Below are 22,977 nucleotides of genomic sequence, written 5' to 3'. Positions count from 1 at the left end.
TGAACTTTGCTGTCCAGCTTCAAGAGGACCAGTTAAAAGGCAAGGAAATTAACATCCAACCTATTCCACCTGAGTGTCGAGGAGGAAAGTACCACTGCTAACCTTACAGATGACCAGCCCAGTCAGATAAACATGAAGGAAAAGAAAGGAATTAATTAATTTAGATTTTACATTTTCCTTTTTTGTTTTTGGTGGCTTTCCTAAGTTGTTTTTTCTTTGTATTTTTACTTTGAGAAAGAGGCAAACATTTTCTATAGCAGGTGATTGCATGCCAAAGTCCATAGAACAGTGGCCACTCTGTTAATTGTAGGCAAAAATAAGGAGCTAGTAATGGAGCAGCAGGTGTTGCTTTTCATGTCAGCCTTGCTTCTGATTTTCTATTTCCTGAATCAGGCAATAGTGTTTAAATAAGCATATAACACAGGTTCACTTGTGGTTGGGTGCCCTAAGGCTCTGCAAGAACTACCAGGTAATTCCTGATAGTTATTTTAATTCTTATAGTAATGGTACTCTGAGTAGAATAACACTTTCTATGCTTTTGTTTTTATGTGTTATCCTGGGTATGACCTTAATGGCGTATCTTAACATTTGTTTTATGAAATATTTATCCATTATAACATCGCCGTGAAACTGAACAAGCTATTTTTAGAGGAAAAAATTAGACACAAGGTGAGGACTTTAGGTATGGCGCTACTGGTGATGACAGTACCTGAAAACTAGTTGCTCAATTCATGTGTAGATTTGAGCACACTCAATAAAACATTTCATTTCCTACCTATATTTATAAGTGCTAAGATCTACCAAATGGGGTTGATGGTAGCCAGCACATGCAAGTGGATGAGTGTGCCCCGTAACAGGAAAACATGGGGAGAGAGGATTTAGATGCTTCTTTGTAGCCCTGAATTATGGGCTTGTGATTCACAAACCAAACCTTTCCTAGGCTTACGTGCTAGTGGAGTAGAAAGGGAAAGAAAATGGAAGGAGCCACCTTTGCGTAAGAGCCTACTGCTTAGAAGTCAGCCAGGAATATACTTTGTTTTGGGCTGTTTTAGAAATCTTCATCTAGGACAATTAACCTGCTAGTCCCTGGCCGCAAGGAGATGGACTGAGAAATTCCCTTCTCCTGTTGAAGAATGGTATCCGTTCCCTATGAGCTGCAGTGTTCCAGGGTTTAGGCATAAAACTAAGAGAAAGCCTGACTGTTTCATTATGCTGAAGATGTCTGATGCTAAATTACTTTTTTTCACTGAAAAAACACTACCCAACACCCTCCATCTTGCATTACTTCTGCAAACACACGTTAAGAATATTATGCATGGCAGGGCATTTGTATAAAAATCATGTGTAAGTGCTTATGTGAGCAATGCGTTAAGACCTGGTATGGAAGTGTACACAAGTCTTTTTGTAAGCTCAGTTGCTGAATATGTGTGTATATTTTGCAAGCTGAAATTTAAACAAATCATTTATATTCTAAACCATTTCTATTTCTCAGTAATCACATATTCAGTGAAAGTATTAATATTTTAAAAAAATTATACAGAAGGATGTTCACCAAATATAAATGTATGGTAAATTATTTTTAAAAAAATCTTTCTGTAATCATCTTCAGCTTGACATTTGTAACCTATCATAAAATGTATATAAATGTCTGTTACCTTAAGAACTTGAAGAGGACTGGAGACTATTAAATTTATATACAGGGGAAGTCAGTTTTGAGATGCTCTGATTTTTCATGTTTTTATTCCCTACCTTGCTTTTCCTTCTGGTCGTCTTGAAAAGGTAGACTTGAAAAATCTGGCTTGTTATAAACGCAATTTTTTTTTTTTTTTCAAATTTCAGAATGGAGGGGGTACCAAAAAATAATAAAGAAAGTTCAAACACTGGAGAAGATGCTGGGACCAGTCCTGCTGCCACAAATAGTGATGGGCCTAATCTTACTGCAGAGAGTTTTGTGCCTGCTCCCATTATACCAGAAGATGCTGTAGCCAGATCTATTCGCCTTACTCGACAAATAGCAAGCTTTTCCTCTTCCCAAGATTCTTTTTCTGTTGCAAACCGAAGGTTATCTAGATTTTGCCGGAGCACTAGTGGAGTTCTGTCCTTGCAAGAAGTTTTAAAAGAAAAACAGGTTTAGTGTTCAACTTCAGATCTCGAAATAAATTTCTGGTTCTTTTCTCAGATGATTATATTCAGTTTATAGTAATTATTTCTTTTTTCTTTTTCTTTCTTTTTTTCTTTCCTTTTTGTTTATAGTCTGTTCTTTTATTAGATTATTGCTGGTAGAAAGTGAGTCTGTTTTCAATGTTTACAGTATTTTAACATTTTACTTTAAAGTAATAGTGGAAGAAAGCAGGAGATATTAACCAAATAATTTACACTGAAGCAAAGCTGTACCCAGCTTAGTTCCTGCACATATTTACCCACTCTAGATACTTTAGTTTTAAATTAATTTGTGACCTTTCTGTATTGATATAATAAATTGAAATACTGATTGTGAAAAATAAAACCAGTTACTATAGCACACAAATATCTTAAAATCTAGCTGTAGTATATTTAATGTTTGCTTTTCCTTGACATATCCTCAGAGTTGACTTTATGTTTTATAATAATTCTTAATAATTTGTTCTTCTGTTAGCCTCTGAAAACTTAGAGATTTTTAAAGAGTAGGGCAATTATGTAGTCTTACAAGACAGTAGATTTCAGAATTAGTTGCAAGTTAAGTATCAGGTCATTGTTGCAATCACTTTTTTAGTTTGTATTTTTAGTTTGAAAGACATGTTTAATGTTTTAGGCTCGATACAAAGAAGCAAGAGAATATCGAAGAACAAAAGTTGATGCTTCATATAAATACATATTTGAAGTTCTCAGTATCAGGCTAGGTTTAGACTTAACAACTGTGGAAGAAATGATTTTGGATGCCCCTTCGGTGAGTCTGTTCTGTATGTTTGTTGATTTCAATTTTTAATTAAAATATGTAGCAAATTGCCCTTTTGATATTAAGTGTTATCCATCATTTAGATTGTTTCTGCCAGAAAATGTGATTAATAAGGCACAGAACTCATCTAAAATGATACCTGACTAAATCATTCAACTTAGTTTCCTGACAGATTTGCAGATATTCCCAGGGTTTTTGATTGTGGCTTTTTCATCTTTCTTACCTCAAGGAAAATATAATTACTGCTGTTATTTTGACCCAAGGGATTCTTGTCATATCCACTAGTTCCAACAAGTTTCATCCATCTCAGGCTGACATTATTATATTCTAAAGATGATAGACTTTATTTGTTAAGCTAGTCCTCACTGAAATGCCAAAGATTCCATGAAAATATGTGTAACTTCATAGAAACATTTTGAAAATTAAGTGTTCTTTAGTAACAAGGGGGAAGATTAATCCTGCACCATTTAATTCATGTAATTATATTTGGAAAGACCCATTAAATAATTTCCAGTTTTGAGTGCTTTTGTTTATTTTTGAATGTTTAAAAGATGGGATGAAGTGGGTTTGTAGAGCAAGTAGATGCCAAACCTGTGGGACTTGTGAAAGCTCGGACATTCTTTGTGTCTTTAGTGTTGTGTCTTTCATAGTGTTTCAAAGTGTTTAAACAAACAGGAGCAACCATCTAAACTGTTCTTTTAGTAGAGTATCAAAACTCAGCGTGGCTGTATGTGAAAAGATATGGCCCTTGCCTTCTCCGATTGCCTGACATTATTTTTATCTGTTAGAGATATTTGACTCGGCGTTCAAAACTCAGCCAGATATTGTCTCCTTTGAGCAAACAAATCAATTGTTAGAACTTCAGCTGTTGGGTTACAATCCAAATTTACTCCCAATCCAAATTTGTTGTTTATTTCTCATGCACTGATATTTATAGATCATAAAATGTACTTAAACAGTCCTGTTTTTTCTTATGCTTGCATAACATAGAGGTGCTTTAAGTGTTGTCAATCAACATTTCCTTTTTTTACAGTTGCTAAATGGTATATAGGTTTAGATCATCCAAACTTCATGTAAAACTACTGTTCTACACTGAATTTGATTGATTCAGACACTTGAGAACCTCTGGGTTCTTAAGGCTTTTTTTTTTTTTTTTTTTTAAGGTTTGGTTTGGTGGTAGGGGGTTGCTGTCCTCAGGACGATCTGAAAACTTTATGGTTGGACATTTTCTAGTTTTAGTTTATTCGTAAACAGCTTAGGCTGCTGGGGCTGTGTCAACATTGTCCTTTAACAAATTGTCAGTTAGTGAATTCCCACGTACGTATCACGTCTTTGACATCCGTGAGTTAAGTTTTAGCTTTTAAAGCACTAGCCTGTATGTGTATTCATGCAGTGAGTGTTTGTACCACATGGACTTGAACCAGACGCTATTTGCAGAAGCAGTAGCCATAGGGACAGCTCACGTCTTACCTCTTGTGTGAAATCGTACAAGCCCAAAAGTTATTGTTCACCTTTCTCTTCCTCTCAAGTTGGAGTGCTTTTTGTGTAGTAGCGAAAGTAGAAGAGTAGTGAATCTTTTTCTGATTTTTGTCATTGCCCTTTCACCGCTTTACCAATTTTTCTTTTCTTTCACTATTTTTGGGGGGAATTTTTTTGTATTTTTCTCAGTTTTAACCCTGTTATTCACTAGTGCCTATTAACCAAAGTGAAAGCACAACATGCATTTCTAGAGCTGGCTTGCTTTTACTTCTTTTACTTTTGCACAATGTTGTCCTCTCAAAAGAGTGGGTTTAAATTCTGACCACCTGGGTGTCACTCATTTTCCTATCACCGTTCTGATTCAGATTTTATATTTGTTTGTTTTTGGGAAAAGTCATGCTTATAAGAAATATACCACATCTAGACGTGCATGCTTTGTACTTGAACAAGTGACGCATCTCCAGACATACTCGCTAGCTAAATTTCTGAATTTTTTTGATGGGGAGGAAACAGGTCTCACTACCAAGGTTGAGCCCTTCAGTTAGACAGTTTGAATGCCCAGTCACATCTTTTTGAGTTAGTCGTCCTTGCAGATAACTACAGAGACTGTGCAAGAACCTGGATTTTTACCAGATCAATACCTTCTGATGTCCTCCAAACCTTCTTTCAGTGCTTTTCAGAGGCTTGTTCACTGCCTGCTAAATCATAGAATACCAGGTTGGAAGGGACCTCAAGGATCATCTGGTCCAACCTTTCTAGCACAATCTAGATGAGATGGCCCAGCACCATGTCCAGCTGAGTCTTAAACGTGTTCAGCGTAGCAGAGTCAACCACTTCCCTGGGGAGAGTATTCCAATGATTGACTGTTATTGTGAAATATTTACCTCTCCTGTCCAATCAGAATCTCCCTGGGAGTAACTTGTACCTATTACCCCTTGTCCTCACCGTGTGAATCACATACCCTGGTTTTACCAGGACACACAAATTGCCTAGGACAGTTTGAAAATTCAGATTTTGGAAACCCTAGCTATAATTTCAGGCAAGTTATTTGGAATGATAATCCATACACCAACAGTGTTTGTTAGAAAGCTTTGCATCCTTATTACCCAAAGCACTTCGTATAATATGACAAAATCAAAATGGTCATCTAGGGACCTGCAGTGTTTTAGGGTGGCCAGCTTATGGACAGGTACAGCAAGCTAATTATGGGGCAGCATGGGCTCCCTCAGATGTGATCTCATTGTCCTTCCAGAGGTCAACAAAATGTTTGTTGTCATGAAAAGGTTTTGGAGCTAATGCGGCCAATTCATGTCTCCAGAATAAAATCCTCATATGTCATGCTACTCCTGTTTTACAAATGAATCTTTTACATTTAGGGGTAGAGTAGCAATAGCAGGGTATGTCAAGTCATGCAAATCTGCTGTGTCTGTTTCTAAGTCTTTTATGACCAGTTACTTCCAGTTGATACTTTAGACTTACAGATCTCTGTGAGCAACAGAATATCCTCCAGTGTCTCTGCATGAGTGGACAAGACCATAAACATTTGATATATAGTTATGAGGAGCTAGGCCACCTGTGTGTGCAGGTTCAGTACTTGAAGGCAATATTTGAAATATCTGCTATGTTGTTTTGTAACTCCTCACAATATTTGAGGATAAACATTACATGCCACCAAAACTTTAAACGGTGGCATGGTCAAATTATTTTTGCATGTCTTAAAGGCACATAAAAATTTAATATTTTGTGTAACAAGTATTCACTTTTTGTTTTAACAGTTGGAAGCCTTTGATTCTTTTTTTGCCAAGGGAGGAAGTAAAACATTGAAAGTTTTCTATCAAGAAGGAGAAGCACCAGGAATAGGTAAATTTTTAGCAATATTAATACAGGCAGACGTAATATTGCCTTCTATTGTTAATTTTGTTTAATGTTTCCCAGAATAAAATCTGGTTTTACTTGTTCATAATTTTGCAGTCTTTTGCTATAAGGACTGAAAATTCATATTTTTAAATACTCGCTTCAAGTTAAATTGTTTAGAAAAACTTTAGAAAAACTTAGTCAATTTCAGCCATTCTTGGAAGGAAGGCTATAAAAAGATAAGTTCTTCTGAAATCTTAAAGTGGTTGCAACTTTTTCTTACAGGAGTTTTGCCCCCAGTTCATTAATAAAAGTACTTTTATAAAACCTGTCTGAATTTGTATTTACTATAAATATTTGACATATTTTAGTTTTTACATGCTCAGTAGAGAATTAGAATTTAATGTCTAAAATCCCTAATGACTCTCTAAGCACTGAACATGCTGTTCCCTTACCTATTTATATGAAATGATCAAATTGTATAGGCTTATATCTACAGAGGACCTGAGGGTATCTCATATTCTCTATTTTCTCACTTAGGCATGACATCTTGTTTGATAGGGTGAATGCAAATAAACAAAGTACCTCACTCACCAGCAAATTAACCCAGAATGATGGGCCTGAGCAAATTCCCTTTTCAATGCAGTACAATGTGCCAAATTTGCTTTGTAAGACATATGTCGTGCTTGGTGTAGATTTTTAATTTTGTGGTTAATTACAGCCATGGATTCTGCCGATTTTGCTTCTCTTAACACTCAGAAGAAGAAAATAAATTAGTTCTGAAAATAAATTAGTTCTATGTTGAATTTTATTTCACTATATTTATTTTAAGCATTTTATGATACCCTTACTTTTAAAAATAGTGATACCTATGAAACTCTTTTCAGAATGTGGTCGGACAATTCCAGGAGTTGTAAAAGGAAGTAAAATGATGCAATTTTACGTGGACAATACACCACAGAAATTCGCAGGACTATGCTTATTTTTTGTTCGTTTTAAGAATGACAGCCCTATAAGTGCAAAAACTATACATGAGGTATTCTCTCATATATTTTAGTTTTTAAAACCTTTAGAAGTAGCTATTTTTGTTTCATTATTTATTTCACTATTTTCACATAACTAAAGTTACTGGTAACAGCTTTTTTTGAATGTTAAGCTATATCGTGCTCTTTGCTCTCCTTTTTGTGTAGGCAATGAATAGCTGTATTACTTCAGCAAATACTCAGGATATCTTGTGAATTCACTGTCTTACAGAACTCTTGTTAAAGAAGTCAGCATTAGATTAATTTCTCATTCTCCTTGCTGTATTTGAAGAGGTTAAAGCCACTAAGTACATTTTAAGAAATCTCTAAACTAGAAGGACTCATTGAGAAGACATTATTGCAAATACCGGGAGAGGGAAAGTTTACTTGTACCTGTCTCATTTATGTATCTTTGAATGCATGAAATACACATTTATCCTATGTAAATTATATAGCATGAGTTTTTCTGCTTTAGAAATATATAAGACAAATTATTAGATAAGTGTGGGCTTCATTCTCATTTATAGCTAAGCATCTTAATACTCAAGCAATGCTCAAGGGACAGTAAATTGACAAGAAACAGTCCTATATATGTATCTTCTAATTAATATGATTTCAGATTCTTCAGACAGAAAATCCATTATTAATTTATATACTTTATATTATATATTCAAAATGTTTCATTCCTTTTGAGAGCTGAGAAGGTGAAGAGGGAAAAGCACTATTAGAAGCAAGATACAAGATCTGTCTTTATCAAGAGTCTCAAAATTGGTCATAAATATTACTTTTGCATGAAATTCCTTACTGAAGTGATGAGAAAAGGAAATTTATGTTCTGTGAAGTTTGTTACATGAAGTATGTTAATATTTGCTGACGTGAAGGACATTTAAAATATTGGAATAATAAAAATAGAACTTGTAAAGTTTGGTTTTGGAGAGCAGACAAAATTTCATTTGATCCAAAGTAATATGCATTCAGTCAGATAATTGCTTCTAATATAATTTCAGATACGGACAAACAGAACACTTTTGCTACTTGCATTTTATTACTTAGTACTGAATTGTAGATAGGGACATTTAGAATATTTTTAATTGTTATGTACTGTTTAAAAAAAATTTCCAAACTTTCTGTATGATGGCGAAATGAGTGAAATTACAAAAATATAACCTGGCAGCCTTTAAAAACTATATTAAATCATTATTGACTTCCCTTTTTTGTTGAAAACAGTATCTTATGGTCACATTGTACGTATTAGTATTTTGTAAAGATTTTGTCTCCATAAATTCAAGTTTTCATCAGCAAATTAGAGTACCTTTATAAAAAAAAATACACTGATTTTTATAATGTTGTTTCCAGTCTAAGTTACTGCATTACTAACAATCATTCTGTTACAATGCAGGATATATTCTTTGGTGTTTTGGATGCCACTGAAGGACTCCTACGTGGTGTTAGGAATATGATAGAAAAGATTTTTCTCCCTGCTATCCTCGCAACAAATAATTGGGGTGTTTTAAGTCGGAACAAGCAAGATACAAAAGACAAACAGAATTTCGTGGAAACAATTAACAGATACCTATCATTTTTAGAAGGTAAGCATTGCATTTATGAAACAATCAAAGTAGAGGAATTTTCCTTAAGAATTTCCATTTAAAGGCAGTAGCACATAGGTAAGGAACTTTTCCCATTCTGCAAGGAACAATAAACGATCAATTACTTGCATAATAAATGCATGGGTAGATTATTTACTTAAGAAAAATTTCTAGTGATATGTTACTTTTAAGGAGGAACACTGGATTTAAAATAAGAATTTTCTGTCTTATGTGAGTGCAGTAAGATGGCTATTATATTGAAACAACACTGATTGCAGACATATATTCCCAAATTTAAATTGCTTACACTGGTAGAAATTAATTTTAGAGTCTTAATTGGTTCTGTATTGTAATTGCTTTTTTTTTTTTTTCAGGGGCTACAATAAGCATTGAAGGAACTGTTGAGTTGAAAAAAATAGATTACATTAATTTTTCTAAACTCCAATCCTTTGAGAAAGTAACTGCAGCAGCTGATAATCCTGACATGGTTCGCCAGCTAGAGGAAGTACTTATGATATGGTATAGACAAATTGAACGGGTAAGCTGTTGTTTTAACACATCAATCCAGCATGAATATGGATAGATATTTATAAATTATGTATGAGACTTGCCTGATGTTAGTTGAAGGCTTCAGCTGCATCTCATCACCTGAGTAAGACAAGTGCTTCACTTCTATGCACAAGTGAAGTTAAGTAGGTAGTCCTTTTCCCTAGGAACTTAGTCTAGCAAGAATAAGAGTTTCTGAACAGTTAATACACAAATAATAAGAAGGAGAAGACAGAAGGATGCAGGAGTAATAACACTGGCGAGGACGACATACATATACAGTTAGGTGTACTCAATACATTACCTGTTAAGTTTCTGCTGCCAGTCATGGTATGAGATACTACTCTTGGAAAGATCTTTGACCAGGCCCATTAGTGCATTTTTTATCATGTGTAAATCCTACATGGTAAGGTCTCAGTTATCCAAGAAATTAGTGTCTGAGACTTCAGTGATAAAGCACAGAACCCTTTGTGAAAATAGAGAATCTGTGTAGACTGGGACATACTCTACTTATAAGGGCATACTATGGTTAGTGTGTTTAGCTCATGAGAATAAAAATGTAAAAGACATGTAAAAAGAGCTGACTGCATGTTTATCAACATACAAATGAGTATATTTATGACTTTATGTCTGATATTTAGTGTTTTTATTAAAATTGTTCTTCAAGTTTTTTACAAGTTAAGTTACATTTGGTGCATTTGAGTCCATAAATTCTAATCAAAGAAGAAAATACGGATTTATGCTGAGATTCACCCAGTTTATGACAGCAGTTGAACATATGTTTTAGTTGCCTTAGTTTCATTTTAAGAATACGATTAAGTGCAATTCAGAATAACTGCAAGCTTGTTCCTTTTTAACTTAGTATCCTCAGAGTGTTTCTTTTCTCCTTTATAATGATTTTTCTATTCTCTATAGTAGACATTTGTTTTGTTTTGTTTTGTTTTTTTCAAATTGTTTGCAGGTTCTGATTGAGAGTAAGCAGATGAGGAAAGAAGCTGATGATTCAGGTCCACTGACTGAACTAGAGCACTGGAAATGTATGTCTGCTAAATTTAATTTTATTATTGAGCAGATCAAAGGACCAAACTGCAAAGCTGTCATTAATGTTCTGAGTGTTGGACACTCTAAACTACTAAGGGTAATTCTTTTTTTCTTTGTTATGTTGTTTTTTACTATAATAGACAAAACTTGCAATATTTATTTTGTTTCATTGCATCTAAGAGAGATTTCCTGAGGAGAACTAACAGAGGAAAATTTAGGTATGGTGCTGGTGTCCTTAATATATCAAGAGAAAAGAACAAGACGTTTCTAGAGATACAGACAAAAATTATCATAAATTAAAACAACTTTTATTACGTGCTTTGACAGTGCCTTTTAAAAATTAATTTACCAATGTTTACTTCTGGCAAATCTGTATAAGTTAAAGAAATAGTTCACTATGTATGAAGTTTTTTACAGTACTCTTTTCCCTCTAGATGTGGCAAGAGTTAGATGCCAGAATCACAGATGCAGCAAATGAATCAAAAGATAATGTGAAATACTTACGCACACTTGAAAAAGTTTGTCAGCCACTTTATAACTATGATCTTGTAAGTATGCCTTTCATCGTTCTTTAAGCATAGTTTAGGTATTTACATAGAAAGCCCAGAGCAAAAGAAGTCTTACTTGTATTTGCTTAAAAGTAAATTTTTCTAGTTTACTTTTCTGTTTTTCTAATTTTTCTGATTTTTTTTTCTAAAAACCTCTCAGACTAAATGTTAACGCATTAGTTTATTATATATGACATAAAATATAATATTTTAAAATATGTATTTTATCAATAAACAGAAATACATGTGATTGCCTAGTAAGTCAGTCCTGCTGCCAATATTATTTTTAAAATGAGCTAAAACAGGTACATATTTTATAATACAAGAATCTCAAAATATGTCTTTCATTGAAAATTCCACATGTGTCAGTGAATAAGCACACAGCTGTAACCAAAGTACCAAAATTTCGGTTATATAGAGAATAATGAAACCTAATGAGGTCCTAAATGGGTAAAATAATATTTTGTATTGAAAACAGTATTAGTTGCTTCTATTTGCAGAAGTACCAGCTAGTCAGAATTTAAATAATTGCTTGTCAATGTACACTATTCAGCTGTAGTTCAAGGTATCAGTTATTAGGTATATTAACTACTAGTTATTATAACAGGTATATGTTTCTAATGATTGTTGCAGACTAGGATGGAAGGAGGAAATCGCATAGGAAAAAATTGCATGTTCTGCTTTGTTTTTCAGTTCTTGTTTTGGTCCTACCTGCCTCCAGTCCTCTGTCAGGAAGTGTTTCATTTCTTTTGAATTTCTGGCAGCTTAGGACCCTATTTCACAGTTTTAACTGAGGGGAAGACTGTGATAATATATGACATAGAGCTGATACTGCATGGAATAGTAGGAGAGGAGTATGATAAATAGTATTACTAAGCTCTTTATCTTCAGCTCTTCAGAGTATCACTAGAGGGTGCCAGGTACCAGGCCATGATGATGACCTGCTTCCTAGGAGTTATTAAGATAAAAGTCTTTTTATCTTAAAGACAGACATTTCTGGGTGGAAACCCATTAGAGAGTTCATCATTTTACTAGTACAGGATAGTTAACTATAGTTCTTTGTTTAATCTGGAACAGTTTGGATACATCTGAATTTCTGTTTCATCTCTTGGAACATTGTTCCAGAGATCAAGGTAATTTAGGCAGGATTTTCCATGGTATTAAACTTAAAAATAATGACATCCAAGTTAAATATATCCTGGTTTAAAAACAGCTATTTTCAGGATTGAGTTCAATTTAATATCTGATATTGAAAAGTATTTTAAATATTAGTGGATCAGGAATGGAGTACATGCCATTAATATGACATTTAGTGTGTGCAGAAAATATGGCATTTAGTGTATGCCATATTACACAGTCACATTTGTAGCTGAAGTGGGTTACTATATGAAAATTTAGACTGAGCATTTAACTTGCGGCTTTGAATCAAAGAAATTGCTATACAGTCCAGTATTCAGGGTTTTATTTTTTGTCAAGGATTAAAAAAGAAAAGCAGTAGACTCAGAATCTCCTGATTCCATTTGGGGGGGGTGGGGGGGTGGTGATGATGATGAACAACATGTGGACACTGAGGGTTGTTTATATACCATATAGCCTTTCTTTCACACTCTTCTGCCAAATGCAAATGTCTGCTATGTCTATCCACAGTATCAGTGTGTTTACTTTGAGTTTGCAGCCCAAAGTTAATTCCAGGAGCTTGGCTTCTCTGTTGAGGGGTGACAGTCAAAATTACTTTTTCTTGATGTTCTGAATTGCAACTCTGATAAGTCCCTGGTAATGTTAATGAATTATCATTTTTTACCTCCCCCCCTCCCTTTTCTTCCAAAATACTTTGGAATTGATTGAATTACAGAATACTTGTAATACCACGGTTTGATTTTAATGATATGAACAATGATTTCATGAAATGTGTTAAAGATTTAGATGTTTCATGTGATGATTGAACTAGGCACTCATTAATGAAATTAACATTGTGACAATTATTTCATGAGTTTTGTGAAATGTCTGAATGAAACATTTAATATAATGATTGTTACCACAATGTAATTGCATAGAGTATATTTAACAGCTGTACTTGAAGGAAAACAAAAGCATTAATCACAGACAACCACTGTCAACTGCCAGAAGAATACTTCCTTTTGTGCCAAAAAATGCAACCTGTACTTTTTGAATCAATGTTCGATTTTGATCATTGAAATAGCATATTAAAATATTCATATTAATATATTTAATCTGATTTCTTACCAAATCATCTAAGAGTTTTCTTGTTTTTATTAGTTGAGGTTTAAAAATTTGTTGAGCATGATGAGCTTTTTTTTTTTTTTTACAAGAAACATTTTGGTAAAATGCCACGCCATTTTGAAGATTGGTTCATGTGATTTAGGGAAAAATGTAATTTACAAGTTGTCAATAGAATAGAAATATAGTTGCTAAGAACAGAAAGTAAAATTTTTCTCAAAACTCTGCTTTAAGGTATCAATGACACATGGAATACCAAACTTGATAAATGCTATACGAATGATTCACAGTGTTTCAAGGTATTACAATACTTCCGAGAGAATGACATCATTGTTTATAAAGGTAAATATATTAAATATAATATTCATTATAAAAATTATGTGATTTTTCAGAAAAAAACTAATTTTGTTTAAATCAGTAGGACATTTGTTAAAAAAATGGTAATAAATAGTGGTTTTCTGCGTGGGAAAGGAAGAAGTCTGATCAGGAGAGGATTGAACTTGGATTAGACACTTGCCTTCTGGAAGGAACTTTGTTGTTATTCTTGTTTCAGCAAAATTATTTTTTTTCTTATATTCTTGATTAATCTCCTGATCTGAATTAGTCTGCTCAGTTGTTTCATAAATCACTGAATCCACAAAGATTCTTTTATTATCAGCCTTGAAGACCTAATTAAGCAGATGGCCATCAGTATGACTAGGCTATTCCTCCAAAAGGTATGAAAGACAAAAGGTTCCTGTTTTCAGAAGCAAGTCATACTTGAAAAGTTAATTGAATCTCAGGCCATAAACTTTGCCACCTTAAAGAGAAAATTAAGACCAGCTACGTAATTATACCAGTGTCTTTTGCGGAATTCAGGTATTCACTGCAGGAAAAGATGGTTTGCGTAATGGGTTTAGAACAAAAAAATCCTTCATAACTAAAATACACACCTCCAGTAAGCATATAGGGGAAATTCATAGTAGACCCTCATTACATCACTTTTTTTTTTTTTAAGAACACCCCAGGTTTTAGTGTAAAGTTTTGTTAAAATTCAATCTGAACTAGGATACTAAGAAATATGTGCTTTTTTGAGGCTATATTTATCCATGTCTGGGGCTGTTTTCCATACATCAGATGTTAGGTATCAATTATGCAGCAATGTTTATATTGCCTGTTATGTAATTGCTTTTTATATGTTTGTGTATTGACACTTGCTACTGTCTGTTATTTAATGGTCTAAGGGATTGAGCATTTCACTACAGAGGCTAATAACAAACTGGTTATATGAAGCTGTGCTAAGAAATAGCAAGGAAAGAGTTCTGTTTTAATCCAGTGGCTTAAGGTCCCACTTACTGTTTGCTTCCATTTAGAGATCACCAGAGGTGACACTGGAGGTCCTATCTACAACTTCACCAGTCCTTGTGTTACAGTGTGAGGCTGCCTTTGTTGTGGCAGTTTTCAGTCTTTATTCAGTTAGGGATTCTTAAGACCTGCTTACAGTACTCTCATGTGTCAGGAGAACTTTTTTGAATTGTTCACATTATTAAATAGACAAAAAAAAATTATCTGCCTGTAGCTGTTCTCTGATATGTATTTTCTATACCTGCATTCACACCCATGGATTTTTGTCGTTGAGAAGTAGAAGAATGTTTTCTCCTTTTCATAGCCATGGGAGATCAAGGTAAAGGCATACTGCTAGGATAGAAAATTCTTTAATGGCAGTTTTTAAATAAGGATGCACACACTACAAAGTGTAAAGGTGACAACGTAAGTGAAGAATAGTTAGAGTTAAATAACTTCTCTTTGTTCCTGATTTACAGTTGGTGACATTCTGTGCTTATGCATGTGTGTTGCTGGACTTATAGTTCTTACAAATACTATCTGGGACTTAAATACACTTCTGGGAGTGTTTTAAGGCTTTTTATAGGGTGTTTGTCACGTATATTACATGTATTACTTAGCCACTGTATACCCACAGGTGAAATTTATCCGAACTCTGATAGTACTAATCCATGCCAGTGGGAATTTTGTTAGATTTTGCAAAACAGGCAAATTTCCTTATATGCTTGAGATCTACTTGTTTTCATTTTTCTGTGCTAGGTTACAAATCAAATGGTCACAACATGTAGAGCATATATTACAGATGGTGGCTTGTCTCGTGTCTGGGAGCAGGAGACATCAACAGTCATTGAAAAAATTAAGGTTTGTATTTTGTTATTTTATTATTTACCCTGCAAACCTATTGATTACCTATTTATATGCACAAGAAAGTCCAAATCAATAAGTATCAAGTACTTCACACCTCTTTACTGTTTTATTTCATGATGCTTTGAGTGTTTTCCCATTTCTTAGCCCACTGGCATTTGTTGAAATTAGAATGGCCTCATCTTTATCTGGGTGGTCTGTCACTGACCTTGTAATTGGCATCTTCACCATGTGTGTGACCAAGGAATTTTGTCATCCTGCATAATCCACATTCGTCCCTCTGGATGGTATCTGATATGGTACCATCTTCCTCTACCATGAGAAGCCTGCTATTTGTTACAGCAGCTCCTTCCAATACCAGATTTCCTTGGTACACCAGGAAAGTTCAGTGCTAAGAGAGACTTCCTCTTCTTGAGCTGTTGGTGACATATTAAGAACAAATTAAGCACATGCAATATGCCATGGCAAAATACGTTCAGCTGTGTGGTTACTGGTTGCCAATACTGACTTCATTTCCACCTTCTCCTTTATCAGACGTCAGCTACTGACTTCCTATCTTACTCAGAAAGGCATAGAATTTCATAGTCCTTTAAAAATTAGGTCCAGAGGTACAAAAGAAAATGTATTGAATGTATCTCTCCTGACCTGACAGGATGATACGATTCTAATAATTCATCTATTTCATTGAGGTCATCTTGTGGCTGTTCTAGAGCTGATGAGCTGTCATAATTCTATGAGAGAAATATAAGCCCAGTTTCTAATCATGGTGATCAGTCTTCATTCAAGTATCTGTATATTCTTGAAGATCTGAATATTCCTTTCAATGAGGACCTTTTTCCATTTCCTGTAATTCATAGCCAATTGTTATATATACCTATATATTCAGACAGTCTGGTGACTGCCAGTATATTGTGATAAAATCTGCTTTCTGACAGAAGATTTTGTATTCCAATGATTATAGATTTTACTTTTCTTACCAGTCATTATTTGTACATACGATAAGGTCTTAGTATTCTAAGTAAATAATCAACTGAGAAAGATGGATTATCCTTCAAACTCACTATAACTCGGACTTGTCAACAAACATTAATTTGTATAACCAATTTCCTTTAAGTCCCCTGGGAGTTCCAAACGGACTACCCTATTATGCCAAATTCCGTTCTTATCCAGAGGACAGTCTTACCATTCTTAATTAAACTAGTGGCTTTTCTTAATATTCAAAAGTCTCCTTTAGAGCAAGAGTCATCACCTGCTCTTCACTGGTCTCTAAACCACCCTTTACTTTAACAAGAACTAAAACTTCAATTTCTTTTTTTGGTGACTCATTTCCCAGTGTTAAGTTTTCACTGTACCGTGCTACTGTATGTGCATGTGTTGCAAATATTAAAAAAAACCCAAACAAACAAACAAACCCAAACAAACGCCCCAAAAACCCCTGCTGTTGTAAGTCATTCCTCCCTGTTGACTGAAACTAGATTCAGTGATAATTAACCACCTTGGAATGACAGTAGGTTTGAGTTCTCCAGTCTCTTACCCATAAGCACAGCATAATGAGTACGGTATTTATTCCTTCACTTTTTAGGACTGCATGTTTCTACTGAAAGAATATCAGAAATGCTTTCATGAAACAAAGCAAGAGATTTTGGAAGCTCTAGGAGAAAAGACATTTGAAGTGTCAGAAATGTACATTTTTGGAAAATCTGAAGCTTTTTGTAGGAGATTAGAAAAAGTGAGTATACTGTGTGCTGTTATTATTGATAGAGAAGAAGGGCTCCTCCAAAGAACAGTTTACAAGGTGGACACTTGTCAACATACATGCTCTTAATCATCTTGTGAAGGAATTTGTAATTCTTTATTGAGAGAAATTAGGCACTTCCAGAGAGTAAGTCATCCCAATACTCTAGGCAGTTACTTCACAATGTCCTTTTGAATTTGTCAATTTATCACTGTTAATATGGAGAGAAATAACCTAATTGATCTAGACTTAGATCATTCTTTTAGGAGGTTTAAAATTATGTGAAAAATAACACACTTTTGCTTTTTTGAATGGTGTCCTAAGGCATTAAAAGCTCCTATTCTTCAGATGATTCTGCTGCTCGGTGTGGTCTTAACATTTAGCTTGCTAACCCAATTAAAGGATTTTAAACTAGCATTCATAGAGTTTGTGTGGAAAAGATAATAGGTGCTCCTTGGTGCAGAATGAGGTCAGACAAGGCATAAGAGGATAATGGGGCAGTCATCACAGGGTAGGAATTCTGTGAGTCTGATGTTTTTCCTTATCATGCAGTATATATACTAATCTGTATTGTTGGGGGTTTTATTCTGTGAAATCTCTTTGTGTCATCAGTATGCATATGTCATGTTTTAACTCTTTTTTTCATATGACCCTATTGAATCCAGAAGTCAGATATAAAAAAGAAACACTTTACCATCAAGAAAAACGAAGATGATTTTACTTTGTATTAGGTTGTGGTGAGAATTAACCATGCTCTGTTGAAGATACTTGACTTAGAAGCTCAGAAGCAACACATTTCTGAATGCAGTAGTTAGTTAGAGAAGTGGTTATTGCTTATTTTATTTTACTCAGGTTTTAGTTTATAGAGGAAGTAACCAATAATTAGTTATGAGCATGAATATAATGTTTATATTTCAGATTACAGAGATGATAACTGTAGTACAAACTTTTTGTGCACTGAGTCTGTCTACCATTGAAGGGATAGATATTATGGCAGTAAAATTCAAAAATATCTACCAAAGTGTTCAAAAGAAACCATACGACATCCTTGATCCACGAAAAACAGAATTTGATGTGGATTTTGTGAACTTCATGGCAAAAATTGAAGGTTTAGAGGTAAGTAATATTGTTACCTATAACTTACTTGGGGAAGAATCTCATCGCTACTTACTCAGTATATCCCTGAATGTCAGTGAGACTTTGGACTCTGAATAGGCTACATTGTTGTTCTTCCAAAGAGCATAGAGTTTATGTCTGTCTGGACGGAGGCTTTTTCATTCTTTCTCCTCCTTCCAAAGGAAGCTGTGAAATGTATCATACAGTCCTCACTCAAGATCAGTCACTCTGCAGCCAAAATGACAAAAATTATGAGACCTGAGAGAATGATCTACATGGAGGTGGTTTATTAGCCTGGAGACACGTGATTAGATTTTGGGCAGAACAAAGCTGCAACTGTTTTCAGTACATGATTTGATTCTTTGCTGAAATTGGCTGGCATTTAAGAGATTACTTGACTGACACTAGCTACTTAGTGATTATATTAAGCATAGACTGGTGAAGGGTGCTGTTTTGTGCTTTAAGCAGTAACAATTTCAAATGCTACTATGTTAAGAAATTACCAGACATCAAAATACTATTACATGACTAGAAAAACTATACTAAATTATATATTCTTTAGATACAGATACAGACATTTATGCGTACCTGTTTTGGGAGAATTTTGTCTTCACAGCATGCACTTCAGTTACTTCAAAGGTATTGGCAATTATGTTTTAAAATATTTTAAAGTAACTTCAAATTACTGATTAACACAATTTAAATAGCACAGCTAAATTTAGAACAAAGGGGCTAATAAAAATTTTTCATTATTGGTGTTCTGAGCCATGTAATCATCGTAAAAGATGTATTTTAGCTTTCTTATGGGAATCAATATATTCTCCTGTTTCTTAGTGTTATTACAGTTTGTTTCATATATACAAGAGGATACTAAAAGAAAAACCTAGAAAAAATCAACAGCAACAACAACAAAAAAGCCCACCAGGGCACAACTTTTCAATTTGCTTAAACTTGCTCAAACTTGCTCAAAGCCAAAAAAATTCCCAGATCCAGAAGCACTTCCTAGATCTGTGCTTCTTTCATTTTACGTAATGTTCGTTACCCCAAAATTAAAAAAAAAAAAAAAAAAAAAAAAGTGTTTTAGAAATATCATTTTGGGTACTCATTTTTAATACAGGTTTCAAAATCTGAGAATGCCATGCCTTCAAGAAGAAACAGTACGTACAGTTGGTTGTATTCTTCAACATTATGTAGCAGAACTTGAAGCTACTAAAAAGGTATTTCATCTCTGCAATAAATTTTAATCATCATGTTAAAATAAGAGCAAATATTTTAATATGAATTATTTTTATTTATTCTGCCTATTTCACTAACTGACTGTCAGTGCTCAATTTATCATACTTCTATTTTCCTGTTGCAGAAAACAGACCTGAGTGTGTAGGCAAATATGATATTCACGCTTTTGCAGGCAAATGTGTCATCACAATTTTATTTTTTAAACCAAAATCTTTTCTGTTATTCCATCATCAATTAAAGAAAAGTATGTTCTTTACTGGCTGTGTACAACACTTGCATATACCTTTTGGGTTTTTTTTTTATTATATGAGGCCTCTACAGTTAATTTGCATTTATACATGGCTATTATCTAATGCTGTGATGGTATAAAATAGATATAAAATGTAGGTAAATTGTATTTATGTTAATTATAATGTAATTTTCCATGATTTGTGTAGTGTACCATTACTGTACAATAAATGAGAATTAACTTGTCACTTGACTTCAAACATTTAGAGAGGAATTCACCTAACCTTACTTTATATGTCTGCAAAATAAAAATCTGCATCAGAACTAGACATCCATACTCCCTTTCTACTGCAGAAAGAAACGACTATTCTAGAGTCAATTAATCCGATCTATTTTATGTGTTAACTTGAAGATTTAAATAATTCCCTTGAAATGGCCACTTTTCTTCAATAAGTATAAAGGGAATCTGGACAACCAGACTGATGCAAACATTTTTATAGAGCTTTTACATTTTGTCAGATGAATGGCATATGTTTACCTGAGGAACCAAGTATCTGTAAACTCTGCACTTGCTAGAAAGTGATTCCTCCAAACAGTGACTTAAAACTGTAGCCTAGCATAGCTCCTCTGAACCACATTTTACAGTGTCCTTTCCCTATCTACTTGCTGGATATAACACTTCCTGAACCTGTAATTACTGGCTTAATTTTATGAACATATTTTCAGCAGCACTGCCTGATTAAGAAATCGCTGACCCCACCCTGGCTGCTTCTTCCCAGCCAAAAGAATAGATAAGTTTTCTGAGGGAGTTTCATCCATGTCAGTTCCTCTCTTAAGTTCACCATGAAGCTACTTGGGTTTCTTTTGTTGGCCCTGTGCAGGGCACAGTATAGGGGTAAAAAGACATGCCAGTGAGTGAAGTGTGGTGTCTGCTTAAGCAGTACTTAAGTCTGCTTAAGCTGTTTGTGTTATCATAGCATGAGTTTGCATGCCTAAAGTTGGGTGGATACAAATATTCCTCTTTCTTCTGTTCAAGAATGTCACTAATATACTGGCTAGTTCTAACTATTTATTAGATATTATTGGATTGCTTTTTATCTTTGCCAAACAAGTTATATCTAATAAAAAGTTGCTCCCACTGCAATACTGGTTCTAAAGTGCTTCAATAATTTGTCAATACAAATTTGGTATGTGATAATTTTAGGCCAAATTTTTCTTGACTATAATTCAGTGAGCAGGGCCCCTTTTTTTTTCCTCAGCTTGGGCACAGGTAAAAGCATGGGCTGTGTACCCAGGAGTCTCTACATGCATACTGATGAGAAGTTAGTAGAAAAGAGCATATCATAGAATCAAAATTATCCCAAGTTGGAAGGGACCCACAAGAATCATCGAGTCCAACTCCTGAAATGTTAGCTATTAGTCAGGTGTATATGTCTGAAGAACAATGTTGACATTTCTATTCAGGTAAAACCTCTCAGTTAACAATACAGCTTAGGCCTTTCCTGAGGGCAGTTCCCAAGCAAAGGAGGAAAAGCCCCATCGAGAGTTCTCACAAAACTTCCTTACAGAGCTTTCTTTCACAGCAGGTGGCTCCAAAGGTACACAGCTGCACCTGTCAGGCTTGGCCTTGAATACTGGCTGCTCAGCTCCTAGGTTTGCAATGCCTTTTGGTGTACTCAAGGTTCTGTCATAAGTAAGCACAGTTAAGAAACAGCATGAGATAATAAAGACAGGAGACATTCCAACAGCAGTATCAATGTGTGCATCTCAGAAGAGTAGCAAGTGGGGGAAGCAATACATTTTTCTCTCAGTGAACTGTTGTGTGACTCCACACAGATTTAATCTGTTTGGGAGGAGGAAGAAATTGTGGTACCAGAGGAAAAACAGTTTAACATTTCAACAGATCTTTTTAATCCATGTATTTAATGATATTGTTCTTATCGTAGCTTTACCAAATTCAGAAAGATGACCCTCCTCTTGCTCGAAACATGCCACCTGTTGCAGGAAAGATACTGTGGGTGAGACAGCTATTCAGGAGGATAAATGAACCAATTAACTATTTCCATGTAAGTTGATGTGAGGAAAAATTAGGTGTTTTGTGTAACAGTGAACTGTCTTACTTCAGTAGAGTGACCATAATGTTTCTGGCTATGATGATGTCACTTCTCATAAACAGGCAACCTGTTTATTTGTATGTGAATATCTAGTTAAAAAAATATGCTCTGCAGTAACCACTGTTGTAGATCCAAGATGTAGTGTTTCTTTGACTTACCACTGAACTACCACCCCAAGCTGGAAATATGTGCTGAATTGTTAATAAGTCTGTCTTCATATTGCCCAAAGAAATATTTCATCATTCAAGCCAGTGAGGTTTTTCTTCTTTTTGTAATGGAGCAGACCGGGGCTTGTATACAAGACTCATGTCCTGTATTTTAACCAAGTACCCACCTCTTCTGTTCCTCTAGCCCCGTAGGGTTCTCTGTGGAGAATCATGTCTCTTTACCAAGTGGCTGCTAGGATGTGCTGGTTTTGGCTGGGACAGAGTTAATTTTCTTCATAGTAGCTAGTACGGGGCTATGTTTTGGATTTGTGCTGGAAACAGTGTTGATAATACAGAGATGTTTTCGTTACTGCTGAGCAGGGCTTACACAGCGTCAAGGCCTTTTCTGCTTCTCACACCTCCCCACCAGTGAGTAGGCTGGGGGTGCACAAGAAGTTGGGAGGGGACACAACTGGGACAGCTGACCCCAACTGACCAAAAGGATGTTCCACACCATATAATGTCATGCTCAGCATACAAAGCTGGGGGGAAAGAAGAAGGAAGGGCTGTTGGAGTGATTGCATTTGTCTTCCCAAGTAATGGTTATGCATAATGGAGCCCTGCTTTCCTGGAGATGGCTGAACACCTGCCTGATGATGGGAAGGAAGGAATTCCTTGTTTTGCTTTGCTTGTGTGTGCAGCTTTTGCTTTACCTGTTAAGCTATCTTTATCTCAACCCATGAGTTTTCTCACTTTTACTCTTCTGATTCTCTCCACCATCCCACCACGGCAGAGTGAGTGAGCAGCTGTGTGGTGCTTAGTTGCCAGATGGGGTTAAACCACGACAATCCTTTTTGGCACCCAACGTGGGGCTCGAAGGGTTTGAGATAATGACAGATTTCATTGGAATGTGCTAGATCGAATTTATAGCCATTATTGCTGTTTTGCTATTAACTGACAGGC

The 22,977-nt window shown here is 34.9% G+C and overlaps 1 protein-coding gene across 1 annotated transcript in view; it reads left to right on the top strand.

Moving 5' to 3' along the window:
- The first annotated feature begins 1,840 nt into the window (after positions 1–1,840).
- DNAH8 (dynein axonemal heavy chain 8) overlaps positions 1,841–22,977 on the top strand; it is a 143,641-nt gene continuing 122,504 nt past the window's right edge. Inside the window, exons 1-15 of the mRNA XM_087774061.1 lie at positions 1,841–2,128; positions 2,792–2,926; positions 6,190–6,274; positions 7,156–7,304; positions 8,690–8,879; positions 9,254–9,417; positions 10,387–10,563; positions 10,901–11,014; positions 13,487–13,594; positions 15,335–15,436; positions 17,022–17,168; positions 18,093–18,290; positions 18,853–18,929; positions 19,408–19,507; positions 21,701–21,820. Of these exons, the coding sequence (XP_087630187.1) occupies positions 1,841–2,128; positions 2,792–2,926; positions 6,190–6,274; positions 7,156–7,304; positions 8,690–8,879; positions 9,254–9,417; positions 10,387–10,563; positions 10,901–11,014; positions 13,487–13,594; positions 15,335–15,436; positions 17,022–17,168; positions 18,093–18,290; positions 18,853–18,929; positions 19,408–19,507; positions 21,701–21,820 (2,154 nt within the window). The remainder of the gene's footprint in view (positions 2,129–2,791; positions 2,927–6,189; positions 6,275–7,155; positions 7,305–8,689; positions 8,880–9,253; positions 9,418–10,386; positions 10,564–10,900; positions 11,015–13,486; positions 13,595–15,334; positions 15,437–17,021; positions 17,169–18,092; positions 18,291–18,852; positions 18,930–19,407; positions 19,508–21,700; positions 21,821–22,977) is intronic.

The sequence above is a fragment of the Nipponia nippon genome, unplaced genomic scaffold (genome assembly GCF_047370975.1).
Source record: "Nipponia nippon isolate SJK-2023a ecotype South Korea unplaced genomic scaffold, ASM4737097v1 scaffold_4, whole genome shotgun sequence".
Lineage (NCBI taxonomy): Eukaryota > Metazoa > Chordata > Aves > Pelecaniformes > Threskiornithidae > Nipponia > Nipponia nippon.
This window is presented reverse-complemented; position numbering and strand designations above follow the sequence as displayed.